This window comes from Odontomachus brunneus, unplaced genomic scaffold (genome assembly GCF_010583005.1).
Source record: "Odontomachus brunneus isolate Ranch 3 - 2012 unplaced genomic scaffold, Obru_v1 Obru_scaffold_310, whole genome shotgun sequence".
Taxonomy (NCBI): domain Eukaryota; kingdom Metazoa; phylum Arthropoda; class Insecta; order Hymenoptera; family Formicidae; genus Odontomachus; species Odontomachus brunneus.
This window is the reverse complement of record NW_022639760.1, coordinates 107,496-127,758: the sequence shown is the minus strand read 5'-3', so window position 1 is coordinate 127,758 and position 20,263 is coordinate 107,496. Positions and strand designations below refer to the sequence as shown.

At 37.0% G+C, this 20,263-nt stretch overlaps 2 protein-coding genes and 1 long non-coding RNA gene across 4 annotated transcripts in view; 1 reads left to right on the top strand and 2 right to left on the bottom strand.

Moving 5' to 3' along the window:
* The window catches only part of LOC116853357 (ATP-binding cassette sub-family G member 4-like), a 23,373-nt gene extending 15,101 nt beyond the window's left edge, over window positions 1-8,272 (bottom strand). The window contains exon 1 of one of the 2 annotated variants that reach the window (XM_032834421.1): window positions 6,385-8,272. In XM_032834421.1, coding sequence (XP_032690312.1) covers window positions 6,385-7,503 — 1,119 coding nt within the window. In that variant the 5' untranslated portion in view covers window positions 7,504-8,272. Of the gene's footprint in view, window positions 1-5,242 lie in introns of those variants that run through there. The other variant, XM_032834420.1, reaches the window with a different exon arrangement.
* A 2,094-nt stretch (window positions 8,273-10,366) lies between these two features.
* On the top strand, window positions 10,367-11,552 carry LOC116853367. The gene is made up of 2 exons (XR_004379952.1): window positions 10,367-10,736; window positions 11,298-11,552. It is a non-coding gene; the product is annotated as an uncharacterized LOC116853367 (long non-coding RNA).
* Window positions 11,553-14,144: 2,592 nt separating this feature from the next.
* On the bottom strand, window positions 14,145-18,042 carry LOC116853363 (ATP-binding cassette sub-family G member 4-like). Its single transcript, XM_032834429.1, has 2 exons — window positions 17,698-18,042; window positions 14,145-17,592 (listed from the first exon to the last, which is right to left on the bottom strand). Exon 2 carries the CDS (start codon window positions 17,520-17,522, stop codon window positions 15,726-15,728), a length of 1,797 nt encoding a protein of 598 aa, XP_032690320.1. The 5' UTR covers window positions 17,523-17,592; window positions 17,698-18,042; the 3' UTR covers window positions 14,145-15,725.
* Between the last annotated feature and the right edge of the window lie 2,221 nt (window positions 18,043-20,263).

Genomic DNA, 20,263 nt, shown 5'->3' with positions numbered 1-20,263 from the left:
GTTAGGGTGCCGTCCCATTGAGCACGGATCGGAACGCCGGATCGGATTTCTTACTATAATGAGCGTTCCGTTCTCTAGTTCCGTTCCGTAAAAGTTTCCTCTACCAGTCCCATGTAGTAAAAACGGAACGGATTTCTAGTTATAAAATATATTTCACTCTTCAATTAAATATTTCAGAATATTCATGACAATGTTATCTGCAAGATAATTGCATAAATTATGTATATAATTAATTCTGTCGCGTCAAAATAACGAAATATTGACGAATTAATCATATTTATTTGCGACCGACGCGCCATTCCGTTCTGTTTTTGCTACATGGGACTGGTAGAGGAAACTTTTACGGAACGGAACTAGAGAACGGAACGCTCATTATAGTAAGAAATCCGATCCGGCGTTCCGATCCGTGCTCAATGGGACGGCACCCTAACTCAATGGGTGTTTACGACAATTAAGGCCCTTGCAGAATGCCAGGCAACAGGCAATAGGAACAGAGAATAGAAATTCTGATTGATCAATTATTTCTATTCCTTGTTCCTATTGGCTATTGCCTGTTCCTATTACCTATTGCCTGCCATTGTGTAATGGCCCTTAGAATTAGAGTTAGTTTTACTAAGGCCGAAAATTATGATAGGCACGACCATCTAGTACTTTTATAATTTATGACAAATTCTTACTTCTAATGGCTCCTGCACACAAGACGCGATAATGCTTGCCGCGCGGCGGAAGTTCGCGCGACAGCCAATCAATATGTTGCTTTCCGTAATAACCTTCTAGTTCTTACGGAAAAACAACATATTGATTGGCTGTCGCGCGGATTTCTGCCGCGCGGCAAGCATTACCGCGTCCTGTGTGCAGGAGGCGTAACTCAATGCCTTACTATAGGAACAAGCTGGAGTAAGAAGTAAGGAACGCGTATTCGACATCAGGTAATAATTTCGTATAATCTCACGATTATAAATATATTTTTTTAGCGTGTGGTAACATTGTTTGTATTTTATTGTATTTTATTGTATTTTATTTTTATTGTATGTATATATTTGTAGGTTTTTGCGAAATTCAGTCAAAATCTACAAATATATACATACATTAAAAAATAATAAAATACAAACAATGTTACCACACGCTAAAAAAAAATATAGATATAATCGTGAGATTTTACGAAATTATTATCTTATGTCGAATGCGCGTTCTTTACTTCTTACTCCAGCTTGTTGCTATGGTAAGGCATTGAGTAAGGGCTATCGCACGAACATTGCCGTAGCTCCTTATGCCACCTTACGTGACAATCTTACGTTACGTGAGACGTAAGCTGAACGTACGGCAATGCACGAAAATTTTACGTTACGTTACGTTACGAAGGAACATAGAGATTCTGTGACAAAGGTAATTAAATCAGATTACTGAACAATAAGTAAAGAAAAAATAATAATTTATCTTTATAGCCATAATTAGAAATGTCTATATTGAGCACATATTAATTTTATTAAACTATTAAATGTATCTGTACAAAATTATAAACATTACCCTATAACCTCTTCCCAACACTATGTACAGAATATGTTTGACATATAAATATTGAAATAAAATTTTAGGTTTTCAAGTCAACAAATATGAAAACATCAAAGTCTATGAAGTTAAAATGTTTATTGTTGTCATTACTCTTAATTTATTATATGAGACTAAAACGGAGAAAAATACAAAAGATGGCAAAATAGAACATGGCTCGTGAGACCAATTAATCAACAGAGAAAACAGCAAGGAGAATGAAAATCTGTTTCAAGAATTAAAAACTGATAAAGACATGTTTGTCAAATATGCCAGGATGAATGTTCAACATTTTAACAAGTTATCAACCATGCTAAGACCTTATTTGGTAAAAGAATTAAGAAAGCTCGGTCTCTGGAACACAGGTTGTGACGATCCGGGAAATCGTCACGACAATTAAGAATATTATTTACAATATTAACAATTGAACACCGAACAACCGTGCGCGGAACTACCGCAAGGTCAACAAACAGCCTCGCTGTTTGTTACAAATAAGTATAAAAGCCGACACGAAAACGCGATCGGGAGAGATTGATCGAGAAGCTCCCCGGAGACACACAACCGATCAAAATCTCGCAACCTCCCAGAGATCCTAGACCGCTCCGTCGACCGAAGTGGATACGCGACGTCGACCTCCTGTCCCTCACGCCACGCCGCTAACACATAAGATCACGAACGCGTACAGAGCGTAAGATACCGGTGACGACGAGCGCCTTTAAACCAGCCAGATTAAAAGCCGGTGTAAACAATCGGCTTAAAGCCGCCGAGTCAACGAACTCCAAAGACGAACAACAGCATATCGGGAAACATTCCCGACCGCGTCCCGCCGGACGCTCGCGCACCTCGACGCTCGCAGCTGATCGCGCGACGACAACACCGGCTCCCGGCGAGAGCAAAAACGCGACCACGCGCCAACGGCGTAACTTCGCATGTAGATGATTGTAAATAACCTTGAGATTAGAATATAGTTCCACGTTATTATAACTTACACCACTGCTTTTCATTTAACGAACGAAACCTCGGACCGCACCGACTAAGACTATCTCGCACGTAAGGCCGTTACAGGTTAATAATAACATTAAGATAAATATAGTTTATTAGTAAAAAATTGTTTGATGCAACTACTTCTTAAATTTTTAGTTATATTTAGAAATTATTGTTAGAAAAAAATGTTTTACGAAATTATAAACTATATAGCAAAAATTGTGATACATTTTTCAGATATCTTGCAACAGGGAATTCAATAGTAATTATTGCATTTTCTTTTCGAGTTGGGTAGTCAACTGTTAGACAGTTAATGAAAGAAGTGTATCTAGTTATTGTTAATACATTACAGCCTCTATATTTAGCATGTCCAATTGAAGAACAGTGGAAGAATATTGCTGATGGATACTGGAACCGATGGAATATATCTAACTGCTTTGGAGCTATTGACGGGAAACACATAGTTTTGCGATGTCTTCCTAATTCTGGAAGCTTGTATTTTAATTATAAGAAACAATTCAGCATTGTTCTTATGGCAATATCTGATCATTTATATAGATTTAGTTTAGTTGATATAGGAGCCTATGTGTGAAAAAATAGTGACGGAGGCATTTTTGAATCGTCAACTATTGGAAAATATTTAAAAAATAATGGACTTAATTGCCCACTTCACGTCTTTATCTTCCCGGAAGTAATATCTCTATGCCTGGATTTTTGATGCTGCGTTTCCATTATGTACTCGTATAATGATCCATCAGCAATATTCTTCCACTGTTCTTCAATTGGACATGCTAAATATAGAGGCTGTAATGTATTAGCAATAATTAGACACACTTCTTTCATTAACTGTCTAACAGTTGACTGCCCAACTCGAAAAGAAAATGCAATACTTGCTGCTGAATTCCCTGTTGCAAGATATCTGAAAAATGTATCACAATTTTTGCTATATAGTTTATAATTTCGTGAAACATTTTTTTCTAACAATGATTTCTAAATATAACTAAAAATTTAAGTAGTTACATCAAACAATTTTTTACTAATAAACTATATTTACCTTAATATATTATTAACCTATGTTCCGAAGACAGAGCTTTCTTAGTTTTTTTTACCAAATAAGGTCTTAGCATGGTTGATAACTTGTTACAATGTTGAACATTCATCCTGATATTTTTAACAAATATATCTTCATCAGTTTTTAATTCTTGAAATAGATTTTCATTCTCCTTGCTGTTTTCTTTGTTGATTAATTCACGAATCAGATTCACGAATTTGACAACAGTTGCAAAGCAGCTTTCTCTGCTGAAGCCATTCATTGCTCATAGTAACCAACCGAGCTAAATGGCTGCGTTCGGAGAGACGCTATTTAGCGGTATGAGTGTGTTCTGTCCTTGTTTGTTCCTGAAAGTTGGACAAAGACGGAGGACGCTCATAGCGCTAAATAGCGTTTCTCCGAACGTAGCCATATGTTTTTATATATAAATATACATTGCCCATATCAATTGTACATTAAATAACTCCTAATTACATTAATTAAGTTTAGTCGTTAGTCGAATAATTTTTAATTACTGTCGCTTGTTTTAATCGTTAATTAAACAGTTTTTAATTGAATTCTTTCAAATCAATTGTTAATTGATTAATTTTTAATTAGATTTTCTGAAGTCAGTGGTTAATTAAAATATTTTTAATTGAATAGGCTTATATTAATCGTCAATTAATTAAATTAGAAATTATTGTAGGATGGTTGCCGAACGATGGTGGGCTAATCGTATTCTCGATTTCGATTAAAGTGCAGGAATAGGTCAAAGATAAACTTAACTGAGAAAATAGGAACGATATATTCAGCTCATTCAACAACTGCGCTTCGATCACACGACTGAACTCATTTCCTCCTCACTCCTTGAGCTTCTTCTCGCTACTCCCTTGTTTCATACTCTCTGTCGCGCATGCTCACGTATAACGACGCAATCCAACGCTGCTATGCGCAACCGTACGTTCATGAGACATTCAAACGGTGAATCTTACATTATTTACTCAAATCAATTATTACATTAAGGGGAATTTAAATGATATTTTTACAACTCTGCTCGGGAGTCAAAGTTTCTATCACTGCGCACACGTGGTGCACGCGGTGTCACAATTCATTTTCTACGACGACGTCCTTTCTTCCTTATTTGAACGCGCGAATTTAGCGAAGAGAGGAAATGGTATCGGAAAAACCGATTTGCCCGTATCGAAATTTTGGACCTATATTAAACCTTAATATTCTACAACGCAGTAGGAGCTACGTTAGTAGATATAATTCTAATGATATAATTTACTCCTACTCTAATGACGTCCAAAATTTGCCTTTTTACTTTTTTTAGCGTGAAAATAGTGTTGAATGGAATAGTGAGACCAAACGTTGAATGGAATAATGAGGATTAAAATTTCGACTCGTTTAGTTTAAGAGGAGTAAAACGATTTGAAAGCTTCAAAAAGAGATTTTTGGGTTTTTACGTAATCATTTAGTACAATTCTTTAAGAACATTTTGGCGCAAAAAAGAACGTCAATATTCGCAAAATTGAGTTCAAGAGAGCGAAAAATGTAAGGCACGTGATCATGTAGTGTAAGAAATGTAGATATTGTAGAATCAAAAGTAGTTGATATGTACGTTCCAATGTATCAAAATAAATGTTGAATGGAATAATAAGGCTGAAAATAACATCAAAGTTTCGACTCAGGTGATTGCGAAGACACTTTTATTTCTAACCACACACAGCGAATTTTGGCACAAAACTTCCTACCAATACTCATATAATTGTGGCTCTGCTCAAGATCTCTGTTCGATGCTCGATAATCTGTAAATACAAGAGCTCGGAGCTCGAAGGCTCCGATTTTCAAGGAAAAAGAAAAGAAACTAAAATATCGCTATTAGGCGCCATTTAGCACATAAAAATAATATATTGTCAGAATCATAATTGCGTGATTTCGCGTATATAATTCTATCGCCGAAGCTTCGGTCACCATTTCGCAACTATTTTCATGAATCAAGACATGTAGTTTATCGAAACCACGGAGTGTCTGTCCATGTAAGTTCTACGGTCACCTCCATTTATAATTTTCATTTTGCTTATTTGAATATTAAAGTTCATAACAATAATAGCACAGCTATATTTTTTACTTTAATTTCTTTAATACATTCTCGATAGTCGTCTTTTTAAAAATATATAAGCCAAAACTCGAAACACAACATAATAGCCGAGCAAAATGGCAACGTTGTACCAAAACGATGATTTAGTCAAGTCAAGCCATTCCATTATCGTACCTGGCGTCCGGAAATGGCAATAAATATCTGAGCATTGTAAATTCTCACGATCATTACCGTAGACGGATTGAACTACACCGACAAAGGCGTATCGCAGCATGCTCAGATAACTGATGTAGTACATGAAACTGGTCATATCCTTGAAGAAAGGTACAAGGCCGGCGAGAGCAAGCATTGAGCACACGAGAATGGATCCGACGAAGAATCCGTTGACAGGTTCGAAAATCGCGCCCAATCCTAAACCCAAACCTTCCGAAATGAAAAAAGATAAGTTAATGATGATCAGAAACATAAAGAAGCGAGAGAATTCAGGCGGTTGACTGGTCATGTAGTAGGTAATGGACGAGTACAAAAAGCCGTAGATTATTTGCAACGGTATTGTGCTCACTAATGTGGCCATATAATAAGTTCTCAACTGGTACCATTTGTTGAAATACTCCTTCCGCAGAATGTCAATATCTAAGGGAAACTTAATCACGTTCGTCATCAGGCCGACGAAACACGGATATAACATGCTCTGAAACAAATAGCAGCAGTTGCTGAATACCTTGTTGGCATCATCGCCGATGTGTTCATAAAACAGACCAGTCAGAATCGATACGAATAAGTGAGCGCTCAGAGAGATATACACCGTCTGGCGGTTACGATATGTTAACATTATGTAGCGCTGTAGCAACACCCAGAATCGCATCAGTTCCGTCGGCGGGCACGACAGTGCTATCATCTGATTGTTGTCGGATATGTTCTGGATCATGTCGTATGACGAGTTTGACGAACGTACTTCATCGTTCGACTCAGAAGACCACTTGCTCGCCGCGATCAGCTGTTCGTCGTAGTTACCGTACTCCTTGGACACCACTTCCAGCATGTAGTCCGCGGGGTTGTGATATTTTGGACACTGGAGACCTTGGCGGGCAAAGTAGTTGACCGTATCGCCAGGCGGCGAACGATACATACAATAGCCGTCCACCACTAAGTAGATAAGGTCGAACATCTCATAAAGCGCTGCGCTGGGTTGGTGTATGGCGCAGATAATCGTCCTGCCAGTTTTCGCCAGTTTCTTCAACACGGTTACGCACTGCACAGCCGCCGAAGAATCCAGACCGGTAGTTGGTTCGTCCAAGAATATGAGCGACGGATTATCAATCAGCTCCAAGGCGATGCTCAGCCTTTTCTTTTCACCACCGCTCAGCCGGTCAGTTCGAGTCTCCTTGATGTGCAATAACGATAACGTGCTCAATATATCGTTGATTAGTATCTGCCTGGACGTACGCGAGATACTCCGATCAATCTTCAGGTAACTTGCAATCATCATGATCTCGTTGATGGTGAAATAGTCATACAGATTGTTCGTCTGCTGAATATAGCGCAACTGTTTTTTGCAACTACGCTGACTCTGCTTGTTGCCTTGGTTGAGGTACTCCACCGTTCCTGTGTACGAGCCTTCTTGGAAGCCACTCAAGATGTTCAGCAACGTCGACTTGCCAGCACCAGACGGTCCTATGATAGCCGTCAGTTCGGTGGATCGGAAGATTCCGTCCAGGCCTTTGAGGATCTGTTTCTTCGGCCCACGATACCTGGTTCGGACCGCGTACGATAGATCCCGGAACATTACGTCAATCGTCTGATTGCACGATATTTTCGTAAGATTGAAGTTGCATTCCATTGTTCCACACTTTACGGTTAAAATAATTCTAAGTCGGATATTTGATCTGTCCGGTGGTAACTGTACTATCCTGTTGTAATTTAAGTTGACACGCAGCAGTTTATTGGCAGTTTTAGAACACTGGCACACAATAATACACGAGAGTAACTTTCATAAAATAAGAAAGAGTAATTACCAATTCTATTCTCTTGATTGCTCGGCAATTGACATGTACGAAAACTGCTTTGATGAGCACCAATTTATATCCACAATTTATTATTTAGTCACAATGTTGCGTTACGTCTCGTGTCGAATGGGCGTCTTGATCGTAAGTTGTCTGAAGAAATTTTACTACGTAGAAAGGATGCATTAGTTGGTCATCATTGGCTGACTTAACTCGAAGCGTTTCGACGATAAACAACAAAAAACGATGATCGAAAATGAAGGAGATAATGTATAGACGGAAGATCAAGCGTTCTCTCCTCTGGTGTAGCAGCAACTCCTCGCTTGAACGGTAATGCAACAAGAGTACACTACAAATTGCAGTGAGACAGGCACTTTATCAGTTCCCCAGTTTGCGCAGTGGTATTTGTATTATCAAAGAGTTACACGTTTATCGTTTAACTTCTTAAGATTAAATACGCATTTATCACAACGTGATATTTCCGCACTGTATTCCAAGAAGAACAAAAAATTATCTACATTATACTATCTATTTCATGAAGATAAGAATACATGAACGAAGCATATTGTCGCGGGAGTGAAGCCCAACAGGTGAGGGGAATAACTTTATGTATTGTATGTATTGTAATGGAGTTGATATACTAAGATGACGACGGTTGCTATTTTTATACATAGACAATAGATACAAAACTCTTCTACCAACATGGCCGCGTCGATGTAATCCTCTTGTTCTTTAGATTTCACAGCACCTCGTCTATAATCGCACTTTGCGCTCCGTCCACATATTCTTATTTCCATAATCTGTTTCGTAAGTATTTACATTCCTTGTTATATAATCTAAGTTGCCAACGCTTATATACAGGGTGTCCGGTAACTGATCAAGCAACCGCCGTGTACGGGTAGAACGGGGCAAAATATTCATAAAAGTTATATACTACTTTTAAATTTTCTCAATTTTTATTCCATGTAATTAATTAAAATGTATAAACGAATAAGCTCACGAAAAGCGGTAGGGCAAGCTCTGTGTGTAAAAGAAATGGCTTCCCTCTTAGCAGCGATGAGTAAACAGCTGATTTCGAGGTGGAGTAACGTATACGTATCGCTTGTTACTCCGCCTCGAAATCAGCTGTTTACTCATCGTCGGTAAGAGGTAAGTCATTTCTTTTACACACAGAGCCTGCCCTACCGCTTCTCGTGAGCTCATTCGTTCATACATTTTAATTAATTATGGAATGAATAATGAAAAAATTTCAAAATTGTATATAAATTTTATGATTATTTTGACCTGCTCTACCTGCACACGGCGGTTGCTCAATTAGTTACCGAACACTCTGTATATCTCGCCGTTATCGTCGTAGGTCAATTGAAGTCGTATCAATCGTAGTCGATTAAGCAGATGAGCAGTATTACTATGATAATAAGCATCAGGAATAGTTCAATAAAAGATAAAATTTAAATGTATTTATCAAAATTTATATTTCTTCCCCTTCAAAGTAATCCCTTCCCACTACAATGTATTTATGCTAACATTTTTTCCAATCCTCGATACATGCTTTAAAGTCGTTTTCGTGAAACTCCTTTAGGACTCGCAGCGAATTTTCTTTTATAATATTAGTTGACTCAAAACGATGACCACGAAGCGGAAATTGTAGTCGAGAAAACAGGAAAAAGTTAGACGGTGCTATATCACGAACTTGCAGAACCGTATTTTTTGAATTTTTGGCCAAAAATTCACGAACAACAAGAGCATTTTGAAACCAATTTTTGAACGTTTTGAAAACAACTCGAGAAGCGACGCGTCGGAAGCCTAAATGATCTTTTAAAATTGCTTGACAAGATCCATATGATACTGGAACATGTTCAATAATATCCCTAATTGTTAAATGACGATCACTGAGTACGAAATCTTTGACCTGAGCGACGTATTGTTCATCAATTGAAGTGGGTGATTTACCAAAACGTGATTTATCTTCAACGCGTTCTCTGCTTTCTTCGAACATCTTGTTCAAGGATATAATCAAACGCAGCGCGACGCCGAGAACGTAACGAACAAAACAACGCGACCGTGAAGGCTTATCTGGAATTTCTAGGTCGATTGGTCTTCCGAGTCTAATATCTCAAGCACGAAAACTATAATTGAAAATCTGATAAAAGTTTTCTTATATAATTACCGCGCGCGTAATTTGCACCAAGTTTGGTTAAGATTGGTACAGACAATACGGAGATCTCAAAATCTCGCTCGTTAAAAAGTTCATATTCGCACAAATTCTCATATTTTTCAGATTCAGATTCACACATAAGCACGCACTCAAGCGAATAATTTTGTCCATCAAGCCGCGTTTGCATTGCCAAGAAATCCAGCTTCAAATCACACATCTACGCATGCACATAAGTGCGCGTTTGTCCGTTAGATTTTGTTTGTAATATACAGGATGTCCCGAATCCCTATGATGACCCTTGATGAAAACATAGAACAAATTGAGGTGAGCAAGAAAGTTCTGTGCCAATTTGCGATATTCGCATTAGTTTTTGAGAAATTAATTATTTTGTCTCAACAAATCAGCGTACAGAAAGCAGCAGCGGAAAGAAAGATGCTTTCGGCCGACGTGCGACCGTGACACTCGCGAATCGTTTCTCGCCGCGTCACTCCGTCCATAGCTACGAGCATAGTGAAGCGTGATACACTGATGCATATGCATGATAAATCCGTGTGCTGAATCGAAGCGTGTCGCCGCTTCGGTTGCATACATGTATGTAGAGGTGACACAGCGAGCGGCGTGTAACATAAAATCATGTGCCCAAGGATAATTATCTTTCGTTTTCTCGACGTCGTGATAGAAAAGTGACAGCGCGCGATAGAAGATTATTTTATAAGACAGCTCACATTAAAACCGTAATATGTTCCTGTGATTGAAAAAAAAAAACAGAAAGAAAGAAAGCGATAGAAACTGGAAGGGTTTGCAGAGAATTTAACTCTAGTGTAATTTTTTCTCTAGCGTAATTTTTTCTCTATCGTATACTTTGTATCGAATCCGCAAGAAATGAAATCGTTTTCCATCGTGCTCTGTTAGGTGAGTATTAAATCGTTACTACGATTACTGGAAATCTGTTATAATTTGTGACATATTAACGTTACCTATACATTTTTTTAAATCGCTTAATTTGACATACTCTGCTGAATGGAATGAATTCTTTTCACAAATCTTACGATAACCATCGTAAAATGTCGATGTTTTCTTGCAAATAAAATAATAAAAAGGAGAGGTGCACGACTTTCTTCCACGAAGTTGTACGACATATGGAAATTATCTATGTATTTTTATTCTGTTACCGTCAGAAGAGAATAAATTCAAAATCTGAGTAATGTTCCTTAAAAAAAGTACAGAATTCACTCTTAAAAAAAAATTAAATACCATAATATTTCGCAGTTATGCCCATTTGAAATTGTGCTAAATTTTGACATAAACGTATACGGTTACCTATAGAGTAAAGGTACTAAAAGTGACATACCACTTTGTTTTTGGAGGTTATGTCTTAATGTAGAACTCAAAATATAAATGTAAATATATATATATGTAGTTGGAAGTACTCTCTATCAGATAATATCACATTTTTACTGAAATTGTTTCTAGACTTAAAACCAAAAATGTTTTTGTAAAATGCACGAAAATGGAGTTCAAAAAAAATGGATGCCGAAAGCGACATGCCTATTGGAAGTTATATAACATCCCAGACAGCACAAGAACTTCTGAGAACGATCCAGGGATATTCTGAGGATATTGGGACGTTCTCAGAACGTATTTAGGACGTTCCCTGGATATCTGTACTGTTAGAGATGTTGCATATATGATAATATTTGATAATAAATAGTTCGTTAATATGTTTAATGGTTGAATAATATTCATTTTATTTAAAAGCAATATTTATGTTAGTGTTCACTGATGTATATAATTATAAATAATTATTGAAAATGATTTACATTTACATTATTGCAGCAGGTAAGTTCATATACAATACATATGTCACTTCACAATGTGAGGTAGAATCAAGTTATGTTAGTGACTGACTATCGTAGCTATCGCATACTATAGGTATGTCACTTTGAAACACATTCTCATAAAATTTTTCAAGTTACACAGTAAAAAGGTGATAAAGATTAAAATATTCAAAAAATATTTGTACAAAAGCTAAATGCATCTAGAAGAACTTAATGTTGAACAAAAAGATAATTATCGATGTTTAGTCTACGTAATTCGCCAATAAAAATCATAGAAATAAAACTTGCGAATTTGTAAAACTCAATATTTGCTAATTTAACATATAAAAGAACAAGAAATATACCAAGTATGACTTTTTCATGACTTTACTGGTAAAACGAATTACGCTTATAATAGTTTCAATAAAATACAACATTTCATATATGAAATGTAGAGTTGTGTCGCTTTTGACCACTTTCCTCTACGATAATATTGTTGACGAATGTACTTAGCCAAGCGTGTTACGCTTTTTGTAAGAAGTAGATAAAAAACACCCATTCTTGGCGTAACCACTTGACGATAGGTTATGATGCACGCATTCTATCGTAATTATACATACAAGTCAAATATCGTTCGTACACAATCGAGAACGATAGGTTTCCTTCATACAATAAAGAACTTTCCTCCCATTGTTAATACATCATTTGTTATTATCCTAACAACACAATTGTCCAGGAGATGTTCAGAGTACGTCCTGGGGACTTTTCTACAACCTCAGGATATCTCTGAGACGTCCCCAGGAGATCTTGTGCTGTATGGATATTATCTCGTTTTTCTCTATTATACTAAGTTTTCTCCACAATGAGTACATACTTTTTTTACTATTTTTCGTTAAGATTAAAGCAAGGTTGTGAACAAGGGGTATCTATCCTCGTCTCACTACCGGCGAGCTGACAATCGCAACGGCAGGCACACAGCAGTGATAGAAACTTTGGTCCGCGAGTAACACATATCAGCACCGGATGTGATACGCAATATACTCACGCGATTGTGCCCGTGAGGTTAATGGATATGATCAAGGAAGTGGAGTGTATTCCCTCTCGTGCTGATGCGTGCTACTCGCGTATCAAAGTTTCTATTATTATATAGAAGTAAAAAACACAAACGTCGGGCTTATCCGGATTTTCAAGTTGATTTGTTCTCCGAGTAAAAAATGTAAAACTTCAGAACATGATAAAAAATCTGATGACAGTTTTTTAGAAGAGTAAAGGCACCAAAAGCGACATACCACTTTGTTTTTGGACGTTATGTCTTAATATAAAGCTTAATATAAAGCAAAATATAAATGTATATATATATATATATATATATATATATATATATATATATATGCAGTTGGAAATACCTCCTATCAGATAATATCACGTTTTTATTGAAATTGTTTCTAGATTAAAAAAAAAAATGTTTTCGTAAAACGCACGAAAATGGAGTTCAAAGAAAATAGGTGTCAAAAGCGACAATTATCTATTGAAATTTATGTAACATATATGATAATATTTGATAATAAATAGTTCATTAATGTGTTTAATGGTTGAATAATATTTATTTATTCAAAATATAATGTTACAAAAGGAAAATATAATTAAATAAATACATATCTTTTTCCATCTTTTTCATTTTCTTATATATTTTACATATGTTATATTTTTAAACTAAATAAAGTTAGACTTTAAAATAAACAAATGTCACGTCACAATGGGAGGTTATTATTCAAGTTATGTTAGTCACAGAGTATCGCACCTATCGCATACTGTAAGTATGTTATTTTAAGAGATTCTCATAAAATTTTTCAAGTTATACAGTAAATAAATGTATGTATATTCAAAAAATATTTTTACAAAAGCCTAATGCATGTAAAAGAACTTAATATTGAACAAAATGATAATTATCGCTATTTAGTTTACGTAATTCGTCAATAAAAATCATAGAAGTAAAATTTGCGAATTTCTAAAATTCGATATTTGTTAATTTAGCATATAAAGCTATAAGAAATATATCAAGTATGCATTTTTTATGACTTAACTGATAAAACGGATTATGTTTATATTAGTTTTGATAAAATACAATATATAATATATGAAATATAGAGGTATGTCGCTTTAAGAGGCCTTTGTCGCTTTTGGCTACTTTCCTCTACAATGTCTATTACATACGTAATTTGCAACAAGTCCGCCAAAAAATTTATGCAAGCAATAAAATGTCAAAATTTTTTTTGCAAAAAGTTTTTCTTTCTTCATCCAAAGGTGTTACATTCGGTATAGTTACACGTACACACGCAAGTATGACTTTGTATGGTACTGAAATGTTATAAAATGAGCCGTGAAATGAAGCCTGCCTACGCGAGAAAACGTGTGGTTTAATAGCTGATCAAACGAGTAAACTACATTTCCACGTAATATATATATATATATATATATATATATATATATATATATATATATATAGGGTGTCCCGTATCACCTTCACAATCTCTCGTGAGGACATAAAGCGAATTGAGATGAATACAAAAGTCCTATACCGTTTTGCGATATTCTCAATAATAATCGAAATATTAATTAAAAAATTGGTGAATGATAATGCACGATATGGTAGATAAACTGCAATTGGGCTGTCCACCGTTGTATACTTATACATTAAGTCGAACTGAACGAAAAAGTCCTCTACCAATTTGCAAAGAACAACATAGATTTTAGATATTGTTCAATAATTAATTATATTATTTTTAATTACTGTCGCTTGTTTTAATCGATAATTAAACAGTTTTTAGTTGAATTATTTCAAATCAATTGCCAACTGATTAATTTTTAATTCGATTTTAGTCAGTAGTTAATTAAAATATTTTTAATTAAATAGGCTTATATTCATCGTCAATTAATTAAATTAGAAATTATTTAATACAATTATTAAATTGAAGTGAATTTAATTGATATTTTTACAACTCTGCTCGAGAGTCAAAGTTTCTATCACTGCGCGCACGTAGCGTTTGTGATGTCACAAATCGTTTTCTACGATGGCATCCTTTCTTTCTTTATTTGAACGCGCGGATTTAGCGAAGAAAGGAAATGGAGTCGGAAAAACTAATTTGCCCGTATTGATATTTTGATTCTATATTAAACCTTGAATTCTACAATATAGTAGGAGCTGAATTAGTAGATATAATTCTAATGATATAATTTACTCCTACTCTAATGATGTCTGAAATTTCTCTTTTCACTTTTTTTTAGCGTGAAAATAGTTAAATGGAATAGTGAGGCTAAAAGTTGAATGGAATAGTAAGGATTAAAATTTCGACTCGTTTAGTTTAAGAAGAGTAAAACGATTTGAAAGCTTCAAAAAGAGTTTTTTGGGTTTTCACGTAATCATTTAGTACAATTCCTTAAGAACATTTTAGCGCAAAAAGAATGTCGGTATTCGCAAAATTGAGTTCAGGAGAGCGAAAAATGTAAGGCATGTGATCATGTAGTGTAAGAAATGTAGATATTGTAGAATCAAAAGTAGTTAATATGTAGGTTTCAATGTATCAAAATAAATGTTGAATGGAATAATAAGGCTGAAAATAAGATCAAAATTTCGACTCAGGTGATTGCGAAGACACTTTTATTTCTAACCGTACACATAAAATTTCTGGCTCAAAACTTCCTACCACTTTCATAATTGTGGTTCTGCTCAAGATCTCTGTTCGATGCTCGATAATCTGTAAATACACTCGAAGGTTCTGATTTTCAAGGGAAAAGAAAAGATATTAAATATCGCTATTAGGCACTATTGAGCTCATGAAAATAATATATTGTCAGAACCATATTTAAATTGCGCGATTTCGCATATTTAATTCGATCGCCGAAGCTTCGGTCACCATTTCGCAACTCTTTCCATGAATCAAGACAACATGTAGTTTATCGAAACCACGGAGTGTCTGCCCATGTAAGTTCTACGGTTACCTCCATTTATAATTTTCATTTCGCTCATTTGAATATCAAAGTTCATAACAATAATAGCACAGCTATATTTTTCACCTTAATTTCTTTAATACATTCTCGATAGTCGTCTTTTTAATAATATATAAGCCAAAACTCGAAACACAACATAACAGCCGAACAAAATGGCAACGTCGTACCAAAACGATGATTTAGTCATGTCAAGCGATTCCAGTATCGTACCTGGCGTCCGGAAATGGCAATAAACATCTGAGCATCGTAAATTCTCACGACCATTACCGTAGACGGATTGAACTGCACCGTCGAAGGCGTATCGCAGTATGCTCAGGTAACTGATGTAATACATGAAACAGGTCATATCTTTAAAGAAGACTATAAGACCGGCGAGAGAGCTCATTGAACATGTGAGAAAGCATCCGACGAAGAGTCCGTTGACAAGTTCGAAAGTCGCGCCCAATCCTAAGCCGAAACCTTCCCAAATGAAGAAAGATAAGATAATGATAATCAGATACATAAAGAAGCGAGAGAATTCAGGCGGTTGACTGGTCATGTAGTAGGTAATGAACGAGTACAATAAGCCGTAGATTATCTGCAACGGTATTGTGCTCACTAATATGGCCATATAATAAGTTCTCAACTGGTACCATTTGTTGAAGTACTCCTTCCGCAGAATGTCAATCTCTAAGGGAAACTTAACCACGTTCATCAGGCCGATGAAACACGGATATAAAACGCTCTGCAACAAATAGCAGCAGTTGCTGAATACCTTGTTGGCATCATCGCCGCTGTGTTCATACAACAGACCACTTAAAATCGATATGAATAAGTGAGCGCTCAGAGAGATATACATCGTCTGGCGGTTACGATATGTTAACATTATGTAGCGCTGTAGCAACACCCAGAATCGCATCAGTTCCGTCGGCGGGCACGCCAATGCTATCATCTGATGGTTGTTGGATATCTTCTGGATCATGTTGTATGACGAGTTTGACGAACGTACCTCATCGTCCGTCTCAGAAGAGCACTTGCTTGCCGCGATCAACTGTTCGTCGTAGTTACCGTATTCCTTGGACACCACTTCCAGCATGTAGTCCGCGGGGTTGTGATATTTTGGACACTGGAAACCTTGACGGGCAAAGTACTTGACCGTATCGCCGGGCGGCGAATGATACATACAATAGCCGTCCACCACTAAGTAAATATAATCGAACATCTCATAAAGCGCTGCGCTGGGTTGGTGTATGGCGCAGATAATCGTCCTGCCAGTTTTCGCCAGTTTCTTCAACACGGTTACGCACTGCACAGCCGCCGAAGAATCCAGACCGGTAGTTGGTTCGTCCAAGAATATGAGCGACGGATTATCAATCAGCTCCAAGGCGATGCTCAGCCTTTTCTTTTCACCACCGCTCAGCCGGTCAGTTCGAGTCTCCTTGATGTGCAATAACGATAACGTGCTCAATATATCGTTGATTAGTATCTGCCTGGACGTACGCGAGATACTCCGATCAATCTTCAGGTAACTTGCAATCATCATGATCTCGTTGATGGTGAAATAGTCATACAGATTGTTCGTCTGCTGAATATAGCGCAACTGTTTTTTGCAACTACGCTGACTCTGCTTGTTGCCTTGGTTGAGGTACTCCACCGTTCCTGTGTACGAGCCTTCTTGGAAGCCACTCAAGATGTTCAGCAACGTCGACTTGCCAGCACCAGACGGTCCTATGATAGCCGTCAGTTCGGTGGATCGGAAGATTCCGTCCAGGCCTTTGAGGATCTGTTTCTTCGGCCCACGATACCTGGTTCGGACCGCGTACGATAGATCCCGGAACATTACGTCAATCGTCTGATTGCACGATATTTTCGTAAGATTGAAGTTGCACTCCATTGTTCCACACTTTACGGTTAAAATAATTCTAAGTCGGATATTTGATCTGTCCGGTGGTAACTGTACTATCCTGTTGTAATTTAAGTTGACACGCAGCAGTTTATTAGCAGTTTTAGAACACTGGCATGCAATAATACACGAGAGTAACTTTCATAATATAAGAAAGAATAATTACCAATTCTAATCTCTTGACTGTTCGGCAATTGACACGTACGAAAATTGCTTTGATGAGCACCAATTTATATCCACAATTTATTATTTAGTCACAAAGTTGCGTTACGACTCGTGTCGAATGGGCGTCTTGATCGCAAGTTGTCTGAAGAAATTTCACTGCGTAGAGAGGATGCATTAGTTGGTCGCCATTGGCTGACTGGACTCGAAGCGTTTCGACGATAGACAGCGAAAACGATGATGGAAAACGAAGTAGATAATATATAGACGGGAGATCAAGCGTTCTCTCCTCTGGTGTAGCAACAACTCGTCAAACGCTAATGCCACAAAAGTAATCTCGAAATTGCAGTGAGGCACTTCTTTTTCAGTTTCCGTTGCGCAGTCGTATTTGTATTATCAAATAATTACATGTTTATCGTTTAACTTCTTAGGATTAAATACTTATTTATGCATTGTATTCCAAGAAGAACGGGAAAATTGTCTACATTATACTACCTGTTTCTTGATCATAAATATACATGAATGCAGCATATAGTCGCGGGAGTGAAGCCCAAGAGGCGAGAGGAATGATTGTATGTATTGTAATGGAGTTGATACACCTAGATGGCGACGGTTGCTGTTTTTATATATACGCAATAGATACAAAACTCGTCTACCAACATGGCCGCGACAATATAATCCTTGGCCTTTAGGTTTCACAGCACCTCGTCTATAATCGCACTTCACGCTCCGTCCATGTATTCTTACGTCTATAACCTGTTTCGTAATTATGTATAGTCCTTGCTACATGATCTAAATTGAAGATGCACATATACGCTTATATACAGCTATATATATCTCGCCATTACCGTCGTAGACCAAGTGAAGTATCAATTGTCGTGTCAATCGTAGACGGTTAAGCAGATGATGTACTACTATGATAAAAAGCATCAGGAATAGTTCAATAAAATGCAAAATTTAAATGTATTTATCAAAATATATTTTGTCCCCTTTCCACTACAATGTATTTATGCTAACGTTTTTTCAATCCTCGAAACATGCTTTAAAGTCGTTTCCGTGAAATCCCTTTAGGACTCGTAGCGAATTTTCTTTTATAATATCAGTCGACTCAAACCGGTGACCACGAAGCGGAAATTTTAGTCGAGAAAGCAGGAAAAAGTTAGACGGTGCTATATTAGGAGCTTGTAGAACCATATTTTTTTAATTTTTTGCCAAAAATTTACGAACAAGAGCATTGTTTGAACGTTTTCGGAATAACCCGAGAAGCGACGCGTCGTAAGCTTAAATGATCTTTTAAAATTGCTTGACAAGATCCATATGATATTAGAACATGTTCAATAATGTTCCTAATTGTTAAAAGACGATCACTGAACACGAAATCTTGGATCTGACCGACGTGTTGCTCATCAATTGAAGTGGATGATCTACCAAAACGTGATTTATCTTCGACGCGTTCTTTGCTTTCTTTGAACATTTTGTTCAAGGATATAATCAAACGCCGCCGTCGCGGCGCGACGCTGAGTACGTGTCGAACAACGCGTCCGTGAAAAATTATCTGGAATTTCTAGGTCGATTGGTCTTCCAAATCAAATATCTCAAGCACGAAAACTATAATTGAAAATCTGATAAAAGTTTCCTTATATAATGTTTAGCGCGCGCGTAATTTGCACCAAGTTTGATTAAGATTGGTACAGGCAATACGGAGATCTCAAAATCTCGCTCGTTAAAAAGTCCTTTTATTTTCGCGCAGATTCTCATATTTTTCAGATTCAAATTCACACATAGGCACGCACTCAAGCGAATAATTTTGTCCATCAAGCCGCGTTTACATCGCCAAGCGATCCAGCTACAGATTATACATATACGCACGCAATAAAATAATGCGCGTTTGTCCGTTAGATGACGTTTGCAATATACAGGGTGTCCCGAACCTCTATGATGACCCTTGGTGAGAACGTAGAACGGATTGAGGTGAGCAAGAAAGTTCTGTGCCATTTTGCGATATTCGCAATAGTTTTTGAGAAATTAATTATTTTATCTCAACAAATCAGCGTACAGAAAGCAGCAGCGGAAAGAAAGATACCTTCGGCCCACGTGCGACCGTGACACTCGCGAATCGCGTCTCGCCGCGTATTTCTGTCCATAGCTACGAACATAGCGAGACGTGATACACTGATGCATATGCATGACATATCCGTGTGCCGAATCGACGCCGAATCGAAGCGTGTCGCCGCTTCGGCTACATATTTACATGCATGTAAAGGTGACACAGCGAGCGGCGTGTAATACAAAGTCGTGTGCTCAAAAGTAATTATTAGGTGGTAAACTTAGCTCCTACGGTTTTTTTGTTTAAAAAACTCATTTATTTCGACATCAAAAGCAAAAAATACATTAATCGAAGTATTTTCCCTCGCTAGCTATACATTTTTCCCATCTTTCGGGCAACGCGTAGATTCCGCGACGATAGAACGATTGGTCTTTTGATGCAATCCATTCGTCGATCCATTTTCGCACATCCTCGTAATTTCTGAAGTGTGTATCCACCAAGCCGTGCTGCATCGACCGGAACA